This window comes from Gymnoscopelus braueri (genome assembly GCF_963280865.1).
Source record: "Gymnoscopelus braueri genome assembly, chromosome: 12".
NCBI classification, from domain to species: domain Eukaryota; kingdom Metazoa; phylum Chordata; class Actinopteri; order Myctophiformes; family Myctophidae; genus Gymnoscopelus; species Gymnoscopelus braueri.
Genome location: NC_137614.1, coordinates 53,113,748 through 53,130,882, shown reverse-complemented (window position 1 = coordinate 53,130,882; position 17,135 = coordinate 53,113,748). Strand labels below are relative to the sequence as shown.

General features: G+C 45.1%; 1 protein-coding gene across 1 annotated transcript; it reads right to left on the bottom strand.

Annotated features, from left to right (window-relative positions):
• Positions 1–3,718: 3,718 nt before the first annotated feature.
• Positions 3,719–16,085, bottom strand: LOC308096667 (SAM pointed domain-containing Ets transcription factor-like; the record flags this gene model as incomplete). The annotated part of the gene is made up of 6 exons (XM_080444078.1): positions 3,719–4,178; positions 9,791–9,925; positions 10,415–10,459; positions 11,211–11,334; positions 12,303–12,376; positions 15,842–16,085. 6 exons carry the CDS (start codon positions 16,083–16,085, stop codon positions 4,000–4,002), a joined length of 801 nt encoding a protein of 266 aa, XP_080300204.1. The 3' UTR covers positions 3,719–3,999.
• Between the last annotated feature and the right edge of the window lie 1,050 nt (positions 16,086–17,135).

The following is a 17,135-nucleotide window of genomic DNA, read 5'->3' as shown; positions in this document are numbered from 1 at the left end:
TTTATAGGTTTTTGGATTATCAAACAAGTTGTATCCACTGTAACAGTTCCAGGACAGATAAATGTATGTTTCTAGTAACAATGTCCCAGCAGATCTAAAAGCTCACATGTGTCACGATGCGACGCAGTGTGAGCTTGTAGATTGGCTATTTTTGAGAAAGACTGACACATTTGTGAAACATAATAAAACTAAATAAAATAAAACAAGCGAAATAGGCCAGGAGAGGGCTGTGATTGGCCCGTGGACTTTGATGTCAAAGTCCATTAATCCCGCCCCCTCTCCTCCCCGCCCCTCCCCTCTCTTTCTACTTTCTGCTTCAGAACACAGAGAGAGAAAAACACCTGCCATGGCTCACTGGAGTGGATTTTTCAGTTAAAACCTTTTAATACACGTTTAAAGGACCATGAGGAAGACTTTAATGTTTTGTAAAAACAGCATGTCACCAAACCTTTAAACTAGTACAGTAGTTTAAACTAGTACAGTAGTTTAAACTGGTACAGTAGTTTAAACTAGTACAGTAGTTTAAACTAGTACAAGTAGGCAGGAGTGCATGTTTGGCTATAGGCAGTCTTTACAGTAAAATATACACAACACACCAGAGACAGTGTCAACGTTTATGTCCAGCATATCTTCGGCACTGATCTCTTTGCCCTCATTGGCTGCATCTCAGGTCCTTATCCTGTAGCTCCTCCTCTCTCCTCGCTCCTATACAGGAAGTTGAAGTCGGTCCGCCATTTTGCCACTTTAACTCATTGACTGCCAACAGCGTCTTTTGACGCCTGTTGTGTGCTTTTAGTTTTTGTACACTAGATGGCGCTCTTCGCTAAGACATGAGTGATCAGTTCATTCTCAGTCACATACGGAACCAGGAGATCACGTGATCGCAAAATCTCCTCCACCATTCACTGCCTGGTTAGCGTATTTGGAAAAATGCCCTTTTCCCGCCTCCCTGGATTTCCTCTGCATTTTTGACGAGACATGCTATATTCAACGGCCAATAACTAGCGAACGGGGGATCGCGATGATTTTATTTATTTTTCCCGCGGAAGCACATAGAAAGCCTCCGTGTTTAGCAACGATCAGGGGATCGATCATACTGGAGATAAATATTCTGTGACTAGTTGAAAAGGTAAGGAAAAAGAAGATTTGTAAATTAACGCTCGTTAAGCAGCAGATCCACAAGCTGGAAACTGGTGGATCTGCTACTTTTGAATTTAAATCCTGACAAGTAACAGTTTTGGACGTAGGAGGTTCCCACACGACAGAGATGATATACAAGATGCCCATATAAGGATCAGGGTGGAAGAGGCTAAAGGCGGTTACACACCGGCGAATGTGCGAATATACGCAAAATTCGGACTCGTTCCGAATAATTAAAAGACGCTTTTTCGCTTCGCTTTTCCGCTTTTTCGCGCCATGTACGCTTGCATTGACTTTATAAGGTTTTTAAAAAAAGCGTATTATTCGCACGAAAAAATCACCCCGGTGTGTAAGGACCTTAAGGCTATCATGCTTTGTGGATTGGCCAAAAATTGCTTGACATTTGTTCCACAGAAGCAATAATAAGCTATAAACGCGCACATTAGGACTTCAGTGTGTTGTTCAGGAGCTTTACACATTTGCAGATTTACAGATTTCCAAATCTACAGTGTGAGAAATGTTCCGCTGGACGGAACATGTAAACGGAGGACCAGAAGGATCCTATTGTGCACTAGATGACAGTGCTGCTACTGCAGTGAAGCACGAGGTGTACGCCTTTGAAATGAAGAATCATACCTCCGACAACATGACTGTGATTAATACCCACGTTTTCAACACAGTGTCTTTACGCTGGAGGACGTTGACCCCGGTGGAAACTGGGAGTTCCCAAGAAATGAGGGGCCTGATAGGGTGGGGCAAGGTTAGGAGGCATAAGGACCACACAGTTGTGCTGATTGAATATATCGTCTACATCTGGTGTCCTCCTCACTGCAACGTGCTTTATGCATTTGATGTCGACACCCACAGATGGTTCAAACCCAAGTTGTCAGGGACTGTTCCAGGGGAGAGGAGTAACCACTCAGCCTGTGACTTGGGGAAGGTCATGTTTATCCATGGAGGAAACCACTGGCAGACTGGATACACTAATGACACCTACAGGTTTGACACCACCACCATGGTCTGGTCTTTAATTAACACCAGAGACACTCCGCCACCTGCTCCATATTGTCACTCTGCCACCATCATCGGGACAAAGATGTTTGTATTTGGGGGCTGTGGGGACCAGAGGGACTACAACACCATCAGAGTGTTTGACACAGAGACCAACAGCTGGCTGAACACACCTTCTGAACAGCTTCGTCCAGAAGGACGCGGGTTGCATTCAGCCTTTACCTACAATGGAGAGCTGTACATAACTGGTGGTGAAAACGGGGAATCTACCATAAGTCACCTTCAGACCTTAAGTCGCATGAGGATGTGGAAATTCAATCCAGAGACCTGTTCCTGGACGAAGGTTGAGCCCAAGGGGAAAGGACCGGGTCCAGTCTATTGGAAGTGCTGTTGCGTGGTGGGAGATCGCATCATCCTCTTTGGGGGACAGCGCCAACCCAATGACCTGCAAATCCTAGACTTGAGTCCTAGTCTGAAGACGTTATGTAGGCTAGCAGTTATTCAGTACGGTGTGGATCAGTCTGAACTCTCACATGACATCAGGTGGGAACTGAGAGCCATGACCACCAACAGAATCAGAACACTCCCTGAACACTCCCAAGGTGTCACTTCGCGCCACGTTGCAAGCTTTTGAATCTGCAATTTTCACTACTTCTCAACTCTTTGCCACTGACGAGATTTCTCGTTGGATTCTGCCACTGATGAGAATGACGAGAATTGTGTTTTCAGTGGTTTTCCAACAGATGGCGCTGTTCGCTAACCTATGAATGACGCTTTCACTGCCAGATGACGACAGACCCGGATCTGAAGTAAAAAAAAAATTCCTGTTTATTTCCTGTGGGAAATTATCTCCGATTCTGTTGCTTTGCGGCAAAAACAAGCCACATTCAACTGGCCACAACTAAGGCAACGGATTGACGGATTAACAGAGATTTTTTTTCAAGAATCCCGAGACCCCCGTGGGTGTAATGGTTGGTAAAAATCGCTCGTTTCGCTGGCAGTGACGTACCACTGTTGCACTATTACTCTGGCAGTTAAAGAGTTAAGGAGCTCCAACCATGTCAGCTGTGGTGATGTCATCAAAAATGGACGTGGCTTAACGCGGCGCTTCAGCAGCCAATCACGTCCCACTTCTCTTAAACGACAGTCTTCCTTTTCCTCTCTCCTCTTTCCTCGTTTCCGCAAGGATAGGATGCAAGGATAGGATGCAAGGCTAGGATGCAAGGATAGGAAGCAAGAGGAAACAAGGATTTTAAATTTGAGGACCTGAGACGCAGCCGCCGTCTCCTGATAGGGCATAGCAGTGGCGGCCATGTTGTGGTGCCACAGATATAAATATTTGCATTAAATATTCTAAGCCTGGAACCATTCAGTCTCCTGGTGAATCATAAGGGGCGTCAAAAAATATTTGAAAACCGCAAAAAATAGTATTTATTAAATATAGTATATCAAATAATTAAATATTCTATTTTTTTTACACAGAATCAGATGTTTAATGATCATGATTAACCTGCCTGGATGTCTTGGTTCCAGGCTTAAAATTATTTATATAAATATTTTTGGGAATCTCTATGGAAAAATATATGGGTTTTCTATCTGACACCACAAAATGGCCGCCACTGCAATGCTATGCCCTATTGGCTGCTTCTAATAATAAAAATAATAATAATAATAATTTGGTCCGCACTCCTTCAGAGTGTTTTCTATCACAGCATGTTTTACACATCCGTGATATTTGTCCTGCATTTCACCCATCCTAGGGCTCAGTGCCTAGCTCAGTCTGAGGGGCCTGGAATCAAACCTGGGACCTTTGCCTTCCCCCAGGTTGTCTCTCTTAACCGCTCCACGTCACACGGGTTTGACGAACTGGTAGACGAGTCTCCTGGAGACGTCCGGCTTGCGGATGATTCCCTTCTTGTAGTACTGACGTATGGAGCGGCTCAGCTTGTCGTAGTTCATGGCGGGACGGTTCTTCCTGATGCCCCAGAGCCTGGCCACCTGAGCCGAGTCCTCTATCTTAAAGATCCCTGTTTAATAGAATACATGAAAAGATCCCTGTTTAATAGAATAATATACATGAAAAGATCCCTGTTTAATAGAATAATATACATGAAAAGATCCCTGTTTAATAGAATACATGAAAAGATCCCTGTTTAATAGAATAATATACATGAAAAGATCCCTGTTTAATAGAATAATATACATGAAAAGATCCCTGTTTAATAGAATACATGAAAAGATCCCTGTTTAATAGAATAATATACATGAAAAGATCCCTGTTTAATAGAATAATATACATGAAAAGATCCCTGTTTAATAGAATAATATACATGAAAAGATCCCTGTTTAATAGAATACATGAAAAGATCCCTGTTTAATAGAATAATATACATGAAAAGATCCCTGTTTAATAGAATAATATACATGAAAAGATCCCTGTTTAATAGAATAATATACATGAAAAGATCCCTGTTTAATAGAATACATGAAAAGATCCCTGTTTAATAGAATAATATACATGAAAAGATCCCTGTTTAATAGAATAATATACATGAAAAGATCCCTGTTTAATAGAATAATATACATGAAAAGATCCCTGTTTAATAGAATAATATACATGAAAAGATCCCTGTTTAATAGAATAATATACATGAAAAGATCCCTGTTTAATAGAATACATGAAAAGATCCCTGTTTAATAGAATACATGAAAAGATCCCTGTTTAATAGAATAATATACATGAAAAGATCCCTGTTTAATAGAAAACATGTCAGTCAGTGATTATTGACAACACATTTCACAGAAATCCGCACGCTGTGCTCATGATTTCATTGTCATTTTGTTCAAAACGAAGCACTCCTGCAAACTTTGGAAGCCAATCCATCAGGATGGAATATGAAAAATCTGAAAGACCAGTTTTGTTTAATGACTATAGAGATCCTGTGTAACGATTTGCGTGACGTTTGGACAAAATCTGTAGGAGTACTGTCAAAATATATGTTTTGCAAAAATCGGCGTCCTAGTGGCGCTATAACAGGCCCATGTGAAAAATTTGGGGCAGAGGTTCTGCTCTGGCATCCAGGGGGTGTGTGCACAGTTTAGCTGCGATCAAGCCTACGGTGCCGGAGATTAGCTGTTCACAGACAGACAGACAGACAGACAGACAGACAGACAGACAGACAGACAGACAGACTCTCAGGAGACGATAATAATAATACATGAGCTGAGTGATCTGTCTGGAAGATCCCTGTCGATAAAGGATCAATGAAGACAGTCAGTAATTATTGAAAACAAACAACATCCTCATATTGCTGCCTGGACACATAACTTTAAAGTTAAGCCTTGTGGCCCTATTTGGAGTTTTCTTTCCTTCAGATTTATTTAAATCAAAGGTCTGTGAAAAGGCCAAAGGGTCAAACGGTAAAGCCCAGTATATTTTATACTACGTCGTGTAAAAGTGACATTTACACTTTTCCAAAGTGATTGACACCCACAGCCACCAGGGGGAGCACTTACCCCCAAATTCTACTCGGCCAAACATTGGCTAAATTGTCAAACAATATAAGAAAGAGGCAAAGATTGTGAAAATAGCCGATCTACAAGATCAGAGCTTGTAGATCTGCTATTTTCACAATATGTATCTGTGGGAACTGAGTCAAACTAAATTGGAGTGCAAGTACAATATTTGCCTCTGAGATGTAGTGGAGTAGAAGTAAAAGTACAGTAAAGTAAACATACCTCAAGATTGTCCTTAAGTACAGTAACTTGAGTACATGTATTTAGTTACTTTACACCACTGTATAGGTAACACAGTATGCCTATGCATGCCAACTATATTAAATATCACCTGGTAGCCTGATCGGCTCGCGGAATCTGCTCGCACCAATGAATGAATTCATTGATTTTATTTTATTCGTGTTATGCCTCCATTTTGGCCCCTCCCATATGGGATTATATGACACATTACACAACAATAAATCAACTGACATGTACAATAGAATGTTGATATTACATCCTGCCTTATACACCACATGGACATTTTATTGTGCGATTTATTTATTCGCACAATAAAAAAAACAGAACAAAGGTAACATTATTAAAACAACACAGAAATAAGTGCAGGTGAGAAAAGGAAACCCATTAAGGGCTTATAAAGGTTCTCACCTGAAAATAATAAACAAGTAGTTATAATAATCAAACATAAGACACGACAAACAACAAATACCTTGAGTGCAGTTGAATGTGTGGGTGCTAGTGTCTGTGTATTGAGTGTGCATGTGCGTGCACGTGTCTGCACATGTGTGTCAGTGTGTGTGTGTGTGTGTGTGTGTGTGTGTGTGTGTGTGTGTGTGTGTGTGTGTGTGTGTGTGTGTGTGTGTGTGTGTGTGTGTGTGTGCATGTGCGTGTGTGTGCGTGTGTGTGTGTGTGTGTGTGTGCGTGTGTGTGTGTGTGTATGCAGAAAGCTATGTTAAATGGTAGATGGAGAGGCTTGATTCATCAGGCCGGCCCTCAGTCTATGTTTAAAGTTACTGAGTGAAGATGAGGAGTTACAATAAGTATGTGTGTATTCCAGAGTAAAGAACCTCTGACTTTAATGGAGAACTGGCTATGTGTGGTACAGCTGAAGGGAAAAAAATAAATTAAGAGAAGTTTTCAATATTGTATTAACAATTGCAAATATTAAAAGGTTCTGAATAACAAACATTATTTAATTGGTTTTATATTGTTTAAATACCATTAAGAAAATAAATAAGACTATTTGCAAAAGGGAAATGTGTTATTAAATTATTGTTGATACGTGAATACATTATTTGTTCAGGTTTAAACTTGAAAATGCAAAATATCATATGGGTAAATTTACCCCTTGACTAGGATCAACCTACCCCTTACCTGGGGCAAATTGAACCACATGACCACTTTTTTTTGAGAACCCATATTTTTACAACCATTTGTCATAGATGCACTCATTATTATTTCAATTGATAGAAGACATCTTGAAGTTTTAGTAGATGTTTAGATTTTACTTCCATCTCATTTGTCCTTGCCTAGAGGTCAACATAAGTAAAAAGTATAGAGAGAGAGAGAGAGAGAGAGAGAGAGAGAGAGAGAGAGAGAGAGAGAGAGAGAGAGAGAGAGAGAGAAACATGTCAGTGTGACTGGAATTCATCCAGGAATTCACAGAACCACGGTTACCTTTGTAACCATTCCTTCCTGACAGATAGAGACTGTAAACAATGACTAGTTAAAGCTTTGTTTCACTGCTTCCTGACTGTAAACTATAATGCTGACTCACCAGGAGTGTCCTACTAACAACACCCACTGACTAATAATGTGTTGCACAACATAGAGACTATGCTAACGCTATGTGTAACTGTTTCAATTAAACTGAAGTTATTTCATAATATTTCACTGGTAGTTAGGGGTTGGCTGTCTCGCTCAGGGACACGTTGACACATTGCATGGGGCCGGGAATCGAGCCTGGGACCTTCTGCTTCCATAAAGAAAAACATCACATGGATGCACCTGGGACGTATCATCAGTGTTGTAGCCTGGGGTCACAGGGTGTCGCCCAGGTGACCCAGCCGGGGTTGATCAAGCCCCCGACTTGCCCCCGACTACCAGGGAAACTCCCCCCCCTGTCAGGTGATAAAGAAGGCCTGTTAGCTCTCATGCATTGAAGGAGGCATGAGCTCGGCTCTGGGCTCTCCCTAGGCTGACAGAGGGAGTGTAGCACCCAGGATTACTTAGACAATTGGCACTGGGTGAAAAGAAATGGGGTTGCAAAAATCGTGGGCTAAAAATAAGCCCCCGACTTATGTCCCAGTAGCTACTGTACCCACGGTCAGTCCTCTGAGGGAGAGACAGACTTATGTCCTAGTAGCTACTGTACCCACGGTCAGTCCTCTGAGGGACAGACAGACTTATGTCCCAGTAGCTACTGTACCCACGGTCAGTCCTCTGAGGGAAAGACAGACTTATGTCCCAGTAGCTACTGTACCCACGGTCAGTCCTCTGAGGGACAGACAGACTTATGTCCCAGTAGCTACTGTACCCACGGTCAGTCCTCTGAGGGAGAGACAGACTTATGTCCTAGTAGCTACTGTACCCACGGTCAGTCCTCTGAGGGAAAGACAGACTTATGTCCTAGTAGCTACTGTACCCACGGTCAGTCCTCTGAGGGAAAGACAGGGACCCTCAGTCCGCTTCACCGGAACTACTCTGCCGGGGCCGGGGGAGAGGAGAGGCTCTGGCACGTGGAGGGACTAGGCTCTGTGGGTGTGGCCTCCTGGCCAGGCTCCTCCTTCATCTCACCAGGTCCAGGACCTGAGCGCTGCACCAGACCCCCCCCCGTTCCAAACATTTCATTCTGGCGTGGTGGTGTCTTGGTGCTGTGGTGGTACTATGACCCTCCTCAAAGGCCTCACCAGGCCTCTCTACACATTGAGCTATATGACCTCTCTACACCAGGGGTCTTCAACGTTTCCAGGCCAAGGACCCCCTAGCTGAGAGAGAGATGAAGCAGGGACCCCCTACTCTATATTGTATAAAATTGTGTTTCATATTAAAGTTTTTTTTTTACTTAGTCTGCTCTTTTTTCCCTCTACACCTATAGCCTCTTTGCCAAAAATATATTTGCCCAAAAAATATTTTCGGCTAATGTTCCCCTCAGAAAAGGAATTCTAGGGTTTGAGTGATTAATGTAAAAAATACTAAATCCTATCACACAAAGATTTGGCGGACCCCCTATAGTAGCTCTGAGGACCCCCTAGGGGTCCCGGACCCCCTGTTGAAGACCCCTGCTCTACACATTCAGCTATGGCCACCACCAACCCTTCCATATACACTAAATGTGTTTTTGACAACTTCTCTAATCCCTGTTAAACACCATATTATTTATGGACACTGGTGAAGGACCAGCCCACCACCACTAGGTGGCTCAGTGGTGAAGGACCAGCCCACCACCACTAGGTGGCTCAGTGGTAAAGGACCAGCCCACCACCACTAGGTGGCTCAGTGGTGAAGGACCAGCCCACCACCACTAGGTGGCTCAGTGGTGAAGGACCAGCCCACCACCACTAGGTGGCTCAGTGGTAAAGGACCAGCCCACCACCACTAGGTGGCTCAGTGGTAAAGGACCAGCCCACCACCACGGAGGTTGTGGGTTTGAATCCAGCGTGGTGCTTCCGGCTAATTGGCCCGTGTTAGGAGGAGGATATTAGTCACTGCACTTACTCTATGGGCTGGGGGGGGGGGGAAGCATGTCAGCGGGGAGTGTTGGGCGGGAGGAGTACGTCCTCCTGGTGGGGGCTCCTCACTCGTAGGTCAGTAGGTAGGATGTGACAGCAGTGACAACACAGACATGTGTGAGGAGAGGAATTAATTGGAATAACCACTAAATTGAGGTAAAAAAATTGGTAAAAAGCTAAAGATAATAATAACACTATGTAGATCTGTGAGTGTCTGAACCCCCACACACACATGACCACGTGTGTGCACACATTCCCTCACACACACACACACACACACACACACACACACACACACACACACACACACACACACACACACACACACACACACACACACACACACACACACACACACACACACACACACACACACACACACACAGGGCTACCTTTCTCCTTGTTGAGCCAGCGTATACAGAGGCTGTAGTTGTGAGGTTTGAGCAGCAGTTCTCGGAGGAACTGCCACAGATGGATGGGCTGCTGGGGGCCACAGGGGACCACCTCTGACCAGGGGGCCTCACCACCTGCATGGACACACACACACACACACACACACACACACACACACACACACACACACACACACACACACACACACACACACACACACACACACACACACACACACACACACATCAGAGGACACCTATTTGACAGTGTCTTGCTCAGGGACACTTTGGAACATAGACCTGGCCTAGGAAGTGAACCGCTGACCTTCTTTCATTCATTTATTTTCCCCCTTTTTATCCCATTTTCTCCCCAATTTAGTTCTTATGGAAATTGATTCCTCTCCACACACATTCCTGTGTTGTCACTGCATGCTGTTGTATCCCCGCCTGACAGTGAAGAGCCCCCCCCCCCTCCCCCCCAGCCCGTAGGAGTACATGTAGTGACTAATATCCCCCTCCCCCCGCCCGGCTTCCTCCCCCCGGACAGGCTATGCTGACCTTTATCACATTTATTGCCCAGTTTTAGCTGCAGTCTGACTACATGTGATCTAGAGGAGGATTTACCAGCTTTTCCATCAGCTAGGGGGCAGCGCTCCTTCATACCGGCAGCTGGAAACAAGGAAAGAAAGCAAAGAAACAGACAGACAGAACATCAATCAACGTACAACACTAACAATCTGCATTTAAGCATTCTAATTCCCTTCTCCCACCCTCCCTGCATGGTAACACAGTGCATGGTAACACAGTGCATGGTAAAACAGTGCATGGTAAAACAGTGCATGGTAAAACAGTGCATGGTAACACAGTGCATGGTAACACAGTGCATGGTAACACAGTGCATAGTATGGTATGGTTTGGTATGGCATGGCATGGCATGGCATGGCATGGTATGGCATGGCATGGCATGGCATGGCATGGCATGGCATGGCATGGCATGGCATGGCATGGCATGGCATGGCATGGCATGGCATGGTATGGCATGGCATGGCATGGCATGGCATGGCATGGCATGGCATGGCATGGCATGGCATGGCATGGCATGGCATGGCATGGCATGGCATGGCATGGCATGGCATGGCATGGGATGGCATGGCATGGCATGGCATGGCATGGCATGGCATGGCATGGCATGGTATGGTATGGTATGGCATGGCATGGCATGGCATGGCATGGCATGGCATGGTATGGTATGGTATGGCATGGCATGGCATGGCATGGGATGGCATGGCATGGCATGGCATGGCATGGGATGGCATGGCATGGTATGGCATGGTATGGCATGGCATGGCATGGTATGGTATGGTATGGTATGGCATGGTATGGTTTGGGATGGGATGGTATGGGATGGTATGGCTCCTACCTGACCTCCAGATGTCCAGGTGAGCATACATCATGTCTCCACATGGTGCAGAACGTTGTCTGAACTCCTCCTCTGTCATGGAACACAGATCCTTCCCTGTCAGCTCCTGGAACACCTTACACACCTGTGGTCATCATAATGATAATGATCATTATTATTATTATTATTATTATTATTATTATTATCCATCCATCTTCAACCGCTTATCCGGGACCGGGTCTCGGGGGCAACAGTTCCAGCAGAGCCTGCTTGCTCAGGGGATAAATTGAATCTTGACCTTCAGGTCAAAATTTGTGTCAGATCCTGTGTCTAGGTGAGACATGACCTTTGACACCATCTAAGTCTCAAAGGCCAAAGGCCAAAGGCCAGGGCAGGAAGGCCATCGAATAAAACAAGATTTTAGTCCATTGAAATAAATAATAGAATGTAAGGGTTAAATGTAATATGTAGACTATCTGCAGTGAAATAAATACATTATGGTATTTACAATCTGATCCCTGCTCAGCCCTGCACCAATCAAAGTCACTGGATTGGTTTAAAGATGGTGTCTACATATTGACAAGAAAGAGACAGAGCAGAAAGTGGTACAGTCCACTGTGGCCTCGGGGCATGCCATTTTTTGAGGGGCCAAACTGAGGGGACAACGATGGCCATGGCCTTCGTGGCCTCCCTGAAATTCCTGTCCTGTCTACCAGACAGACTGGACACAATAACATTTTACTCATTAAAAAAAGTTACATAGTGTCGCTTTAACCACTCCCTCCTATCAGATCCAGAGGCGTTCTGGTCCTCGGTCTGCCAGGGGGTCTCCTCCTCCCAGTGGGACGTGGCCAGAGGACCTCCCTAGGGACACGCTCAGGAGGCATCCGTACTAGAAGACCGACCCCCCTTAGCTGCCAAGTGAAGGAGCAACGGCTCTACTCCGAGTCTCCCGCGGTGACCGAACTTCTCACCGTGTCTGGAAGACGCCAGACACCCGTCTGAGAAAACCTATTCCGGCCGCTTGAATCCAGAATCGTATTTTGTCAGCCATGACCCACATTATTATTATTATTATTATTATTATTATTATTATAAACACAGCGTACACACCTGGGGTAGACGGTACAGATGCTCTGTCCACAGCAACCACTTCTGGACGTGAACACAGCTCCACTCCATGGGGTCTGCAATGGAAGGACAGTTTTAACTGACTAGATTTTCTCTAGTCCGTGGGTCTTCAACAGGGGGTCCGGGACCCCTAGGGGGTCCTCAGAGTTTCTGTAGGGGGGCCACCAAATTGTTGTGTGATAGGATAGGGATCTATGAAAATAGACATCATTTTGTACAATATGAAGTGTGGGGGGGGGGGGGTCCCTGCTCCATCTCTCTCTCAGCTAAGGGGTCCTTGGCCTGAAAAATCTTGAAGACCCCTGGTTTTAGTCCTGTATTGTGCTGATCAGAGCAATGGTCACAGAGTTATGTCCATTTGAAGTGTTACAGAGGAGATTGTGTGCACGTCTTGTACGGGACTCCCTCTTCCTTTGGTGGCCCAGGTGGGAGTGGTTACATGCCAAAGCCTAACCCTAACCTCACACCAACGTTTGTGGTCGTGACAAAGACATTTTATGTCTTCCCGCGGATGCGACGCGTTGTGAGCTTGTAGATCGGCTATTTTCACTACTTTTTAAATGGAATTTCGTTTTTTTTTAGGAACAATTGTGGGGGAAAAAAGGATATTTTTTTTTTTTTATCTTTTGAAATATGTATTTATTTAAAATATTAAAAAAGGGATATGTACTTGTGAGTCGCGACCCATATAAATGGGTCCGCAATGCACAAATGGGTCCCGACCCACTGTTTGGGAACCACTGCCTTAACCTAACCTCAAAACCACGCCGAAACACCTGGGAAAGAGGGAGTCCCCATCTTGTACCTGTATTTAGGCCAGGTGGACATCAGAATCAAGGAGAAGGTAAAAACATCTGCACACTGCTTTAAAGCTCCCAAAACTTATTCTATTAATGGCAACCAGTAGGTCTTCATCAGCCAAATATCAAAAACTGAATTCAATTTAATATAATATATAATATTTGACTGATTTTGAAACGTGTTTGGGAAAGTGTTTGGGAGCTTTAAACCAGTGTGTGGATGTTTTACCTCCTCATTTGAAGTGTTAAACACTGAAGTGACACTGCTGTAGCGCTCCAGTTTGAGTGTGACACACACACACACACACACACACACACACACACACACACACACACACACACACACACACACACACACACACACACACACACACACACACACACACACATTTGCCGTGTCAACCTGTGAACTTGCTGTACCAATTCAACCAGTGGTGGAAAAAGTACTCGGATGTTTTACTTAAGTAAAAGTAGCAATATCGCAGTGTAGAAATACTCTGTTACAAGTAAAAGGCCTGTGTTGAAAACGTTAATTGAGTAAACAAACTAAAGCATTGGCATCAAAATGTACTTAAAGTACCAAAAGTAAAAGTACTAAAATGTTTGAAAATAGCCTAGGTATACAAAGCAGTAACTCAAGTTTTCAAATAATTGTAGTGGAGTAAAAGTACAATATTTTCGTTTGAGATGGAAGTATTGAAAATTGGAAATGAATATAAAACAGTACTTGAGTAAATCTACTTAGTTACTGTACTTTACGCCACATGAATTCAACCAAACAGCTTGGTGGCATTTATCAGATCCTGTTCCAATGCTATAAAGTAAACAGTGGATCATTGACCTTAATGCCAAGAGAATGGCTTTTAAAAGTGACTGCAGAGTGAAGATGATGACGGTCTGGTCAACACAGAGACGTTTGCTCAAGGCGTTCAGAAAGACATTAGGCTGATTCAGACACAAAGGAGTGAAAGATGCTTTAGAAGGTTTTGTTTGGCTACTAACACTTCTGCCATTAATGTCAGCACAATGCAGTCATACAGAAGGCATTGAGGTGTTTCTCAATGGTTCTTTTGTTTCAGGGGATAATGGTCGCACGGAGAGTGAGATCTAACACTTTAAAGCCCTGATTTATACTTTGTGCTAATACTATGACAGTGTTGCACTGGGGGACGATCTACAAGCTCACACTTTCCTCATCCCACCTTAATGAACCCAACCAAAATGTCTAAAATTAACCCCACTAAAATCATGCTTAAAAAACAACATACAGTGCCTTTACTTAACTAAAATGTAAACCAGTGCTCCGGGGGAGCACGAGGACTTTCCAGGTGGTCCCCAGCTAAATGATGGAGAGTTGGTAACCAAATGGACCCTTATAGATCTTTAACTCTTGAGAGCGTAAAATTAAACCAAATGGACCCTTACGGGACCATTTTACGCTCTCCAGAGTTAAATCATTGTTAAACATCTGCATTACTTAATTTACAAGAAGTCTACACAACTAGAGAATGTAGAAGAATTGTTATTTTGACATTTCTTATACAACGACAACAAAATATTCAAAGTTTTGGGTCAGAGAGTCAAAATCTCATGGAATGGTGATGAATCCGTGGCCCAATAAATAATGGGCGTCGACATGGAAAAGGGATATGAAAGAGCTGAAAGATATAAGCTATTGATTGGTCAAGGGCCTGACCAATCAAAGGGACAGAAAAGCCCTCTGGGTGAACCAAGCCCCCCAGAGCTGAGAGGGAGCAGTGAAGCGCATTGGACGCGGTGGTCGATCATAGGTACTGCAGCCTATTACGGCCGGGGCCAAGACACATGAACGAGCCAAAACTGTTTCGACCAATGGGCTCGACTCACGAGCTTGCGCACGTTGCCGCGCACAGAGGTGACACTACTGCGCATGCGAGACGACGCGCAGAGTGATGCAAAACGCCACTCCATACAAGTGGATGGGCGGTGATTTTCATTACCTCTCTATTATCTTTAACTCTATGTCCCATGAGCCCTCTGAGCTCTGGCAGACCATAGATGTAGAAACCTAGAAAGCTCATTGGCCGCTGCAGTTAATCGGAGCGACCCGTCTCCGCCATATTGGGAGTGGAAGCCGAGCCTTTCTGATGCTTATTTGTGTCCATTGAAGCAGACGGTCTCTCCACTATTAAGATCATCACAGCTCAGTGGCGTATACCCACTGTAGAGGCAGGGCAGGCGGTCTCCTGCCCAACTAAGCTCTCGCCTCCCCCAGAAAACCCAAATAACCCGAAAAGGTGTCATAGCGTGCTTAATGTCCTCAAAGTCACGCATCCAACAACTTTGAACTGAGCCGATTGGACCTTCTGTTCCAGAGATAATGGACAAAACATCCCGGTTTTCGATTGAGTTGACATTTATTTTTGTGGGGGGTAACAGTGGGGGTGCAAGAAATAAATCTCGCCTGCCCTAAATGTAATTCCTGGGGACGCCACTGTCACAACTGCCTGAATGTTCTACCGATTTTCAAGTTTTAAACAAATGCTACTGGGTTACGTCTAACATGCATATTTTCATACCAACGTACTTTTATCTAATCCAAGTAAGAGCAAAAGTCACAAAACATTTCTGTCTCCAGTCACTAAAATAAACAATACACATGAAATATGCAGATATGCCACTTTGCAGGATTTCCTTTCCTGTCAGGGCTCAGCACGGTGCTAACATTTAACCCCGTCCTACCTGGTGTGATGTTGAGCAGCTTGCAGGCCGTGTCGATGTCCTTCAGCACCTCCCCCACCACCAGGGTCATCACCTGCTCCAGCACCTCCCCCACCACAAGGGTCTGCACCTGCTCCAGACAGCGCTCCTCCACCTGGCCCTCCAGCTCCGCGGAGGAGGGCGGGGGGGCGGGGGGCGTGCCCCCACCCTGGGCATGGTGGTGGTGGGGGGACACGACGGAGGACAGCGGACATGTCTCTGTCATCTTCAGCAGCCAGGGTGGGGGGCTCAGGCTGCTGTCCTTTAGGGTCCAGGGTGGGGGGCTCAGGCTGCTCTCCTTTAGGGTCCAGGGTGGGGGGCTCAGGCTGCTCTCCTTTAGGGTCCAGGGTGGGGGGCTCAGGCTGCTGTCCTCAGCCACCAGTCTGTCACAGCAGGGGGACAGGTGGTGTTGGTAGACCCCCGTCCCCGGCCTGTAGGGGTGGGATCAGATGAAATGAAAAAATAACATGTCACGATTATTGTGGCAAACATTTCGCGAGAATCTAAATATTGTAGCGACCTCGCAAAAGACCCGGCCGTGACTTGCTCCTCCAAGGGAGCTAGTGCTCTTGGAGTTGCGGGGTTTGATTCCGGCCCGGTGCGCTAAACGGTACATTGGTGTCAGAAGCGGTTGCGGGCCGGTGGAGCGTGGCCTTACGTGCGGGACGTGAGGGACTCGAGATAGTGGCGTGGGGGCGTGCTTCAGAGAGGAGGGGGTTAGTGTAGTGACCCCGCAAAAAGACCCGGCCGTAACTTGCTCCTCCATGCGAGCTAGCTCTCTTGGTGTTGCCGGTTACCTGCCGGTCAGCCGAGCTGGAGACCGGGGTTCGATTCCAGTCCGGTACGCGAAACGTAACATTTATGCTTACAACTTAAAATGCCACTTTTGATAAACACTTGAAACCTGAAGATCTGCTATTTTTGGCGGCGAATCGATTTATGTAGAGTGAAATAAGAGCGTGTTAATACACCCTTTTACAGGTCTGTTTTATCAGGTAGAGGGTTTAAGGGCCCAAAATGACTTTTTTACTATGGATTAGTCACCCCATGGAGACGTGAATTCATGGATATTATTTAGTTTTTGTCTCATTCCTAAGACAATAATTTGATGACCAGCGGACCGGTAGGAGACACAAAGGAGACTCTTTGTGTCTCCTACCGGAACCGCTGCCGGTCATCAAATTATTGTCTTAGGAATGAGACAAAACACTAAAAAATATCCTTGAATTCACGTCTCCATGGGGTGACTATTTTTTAGGCGGTACTGAATTTGCAG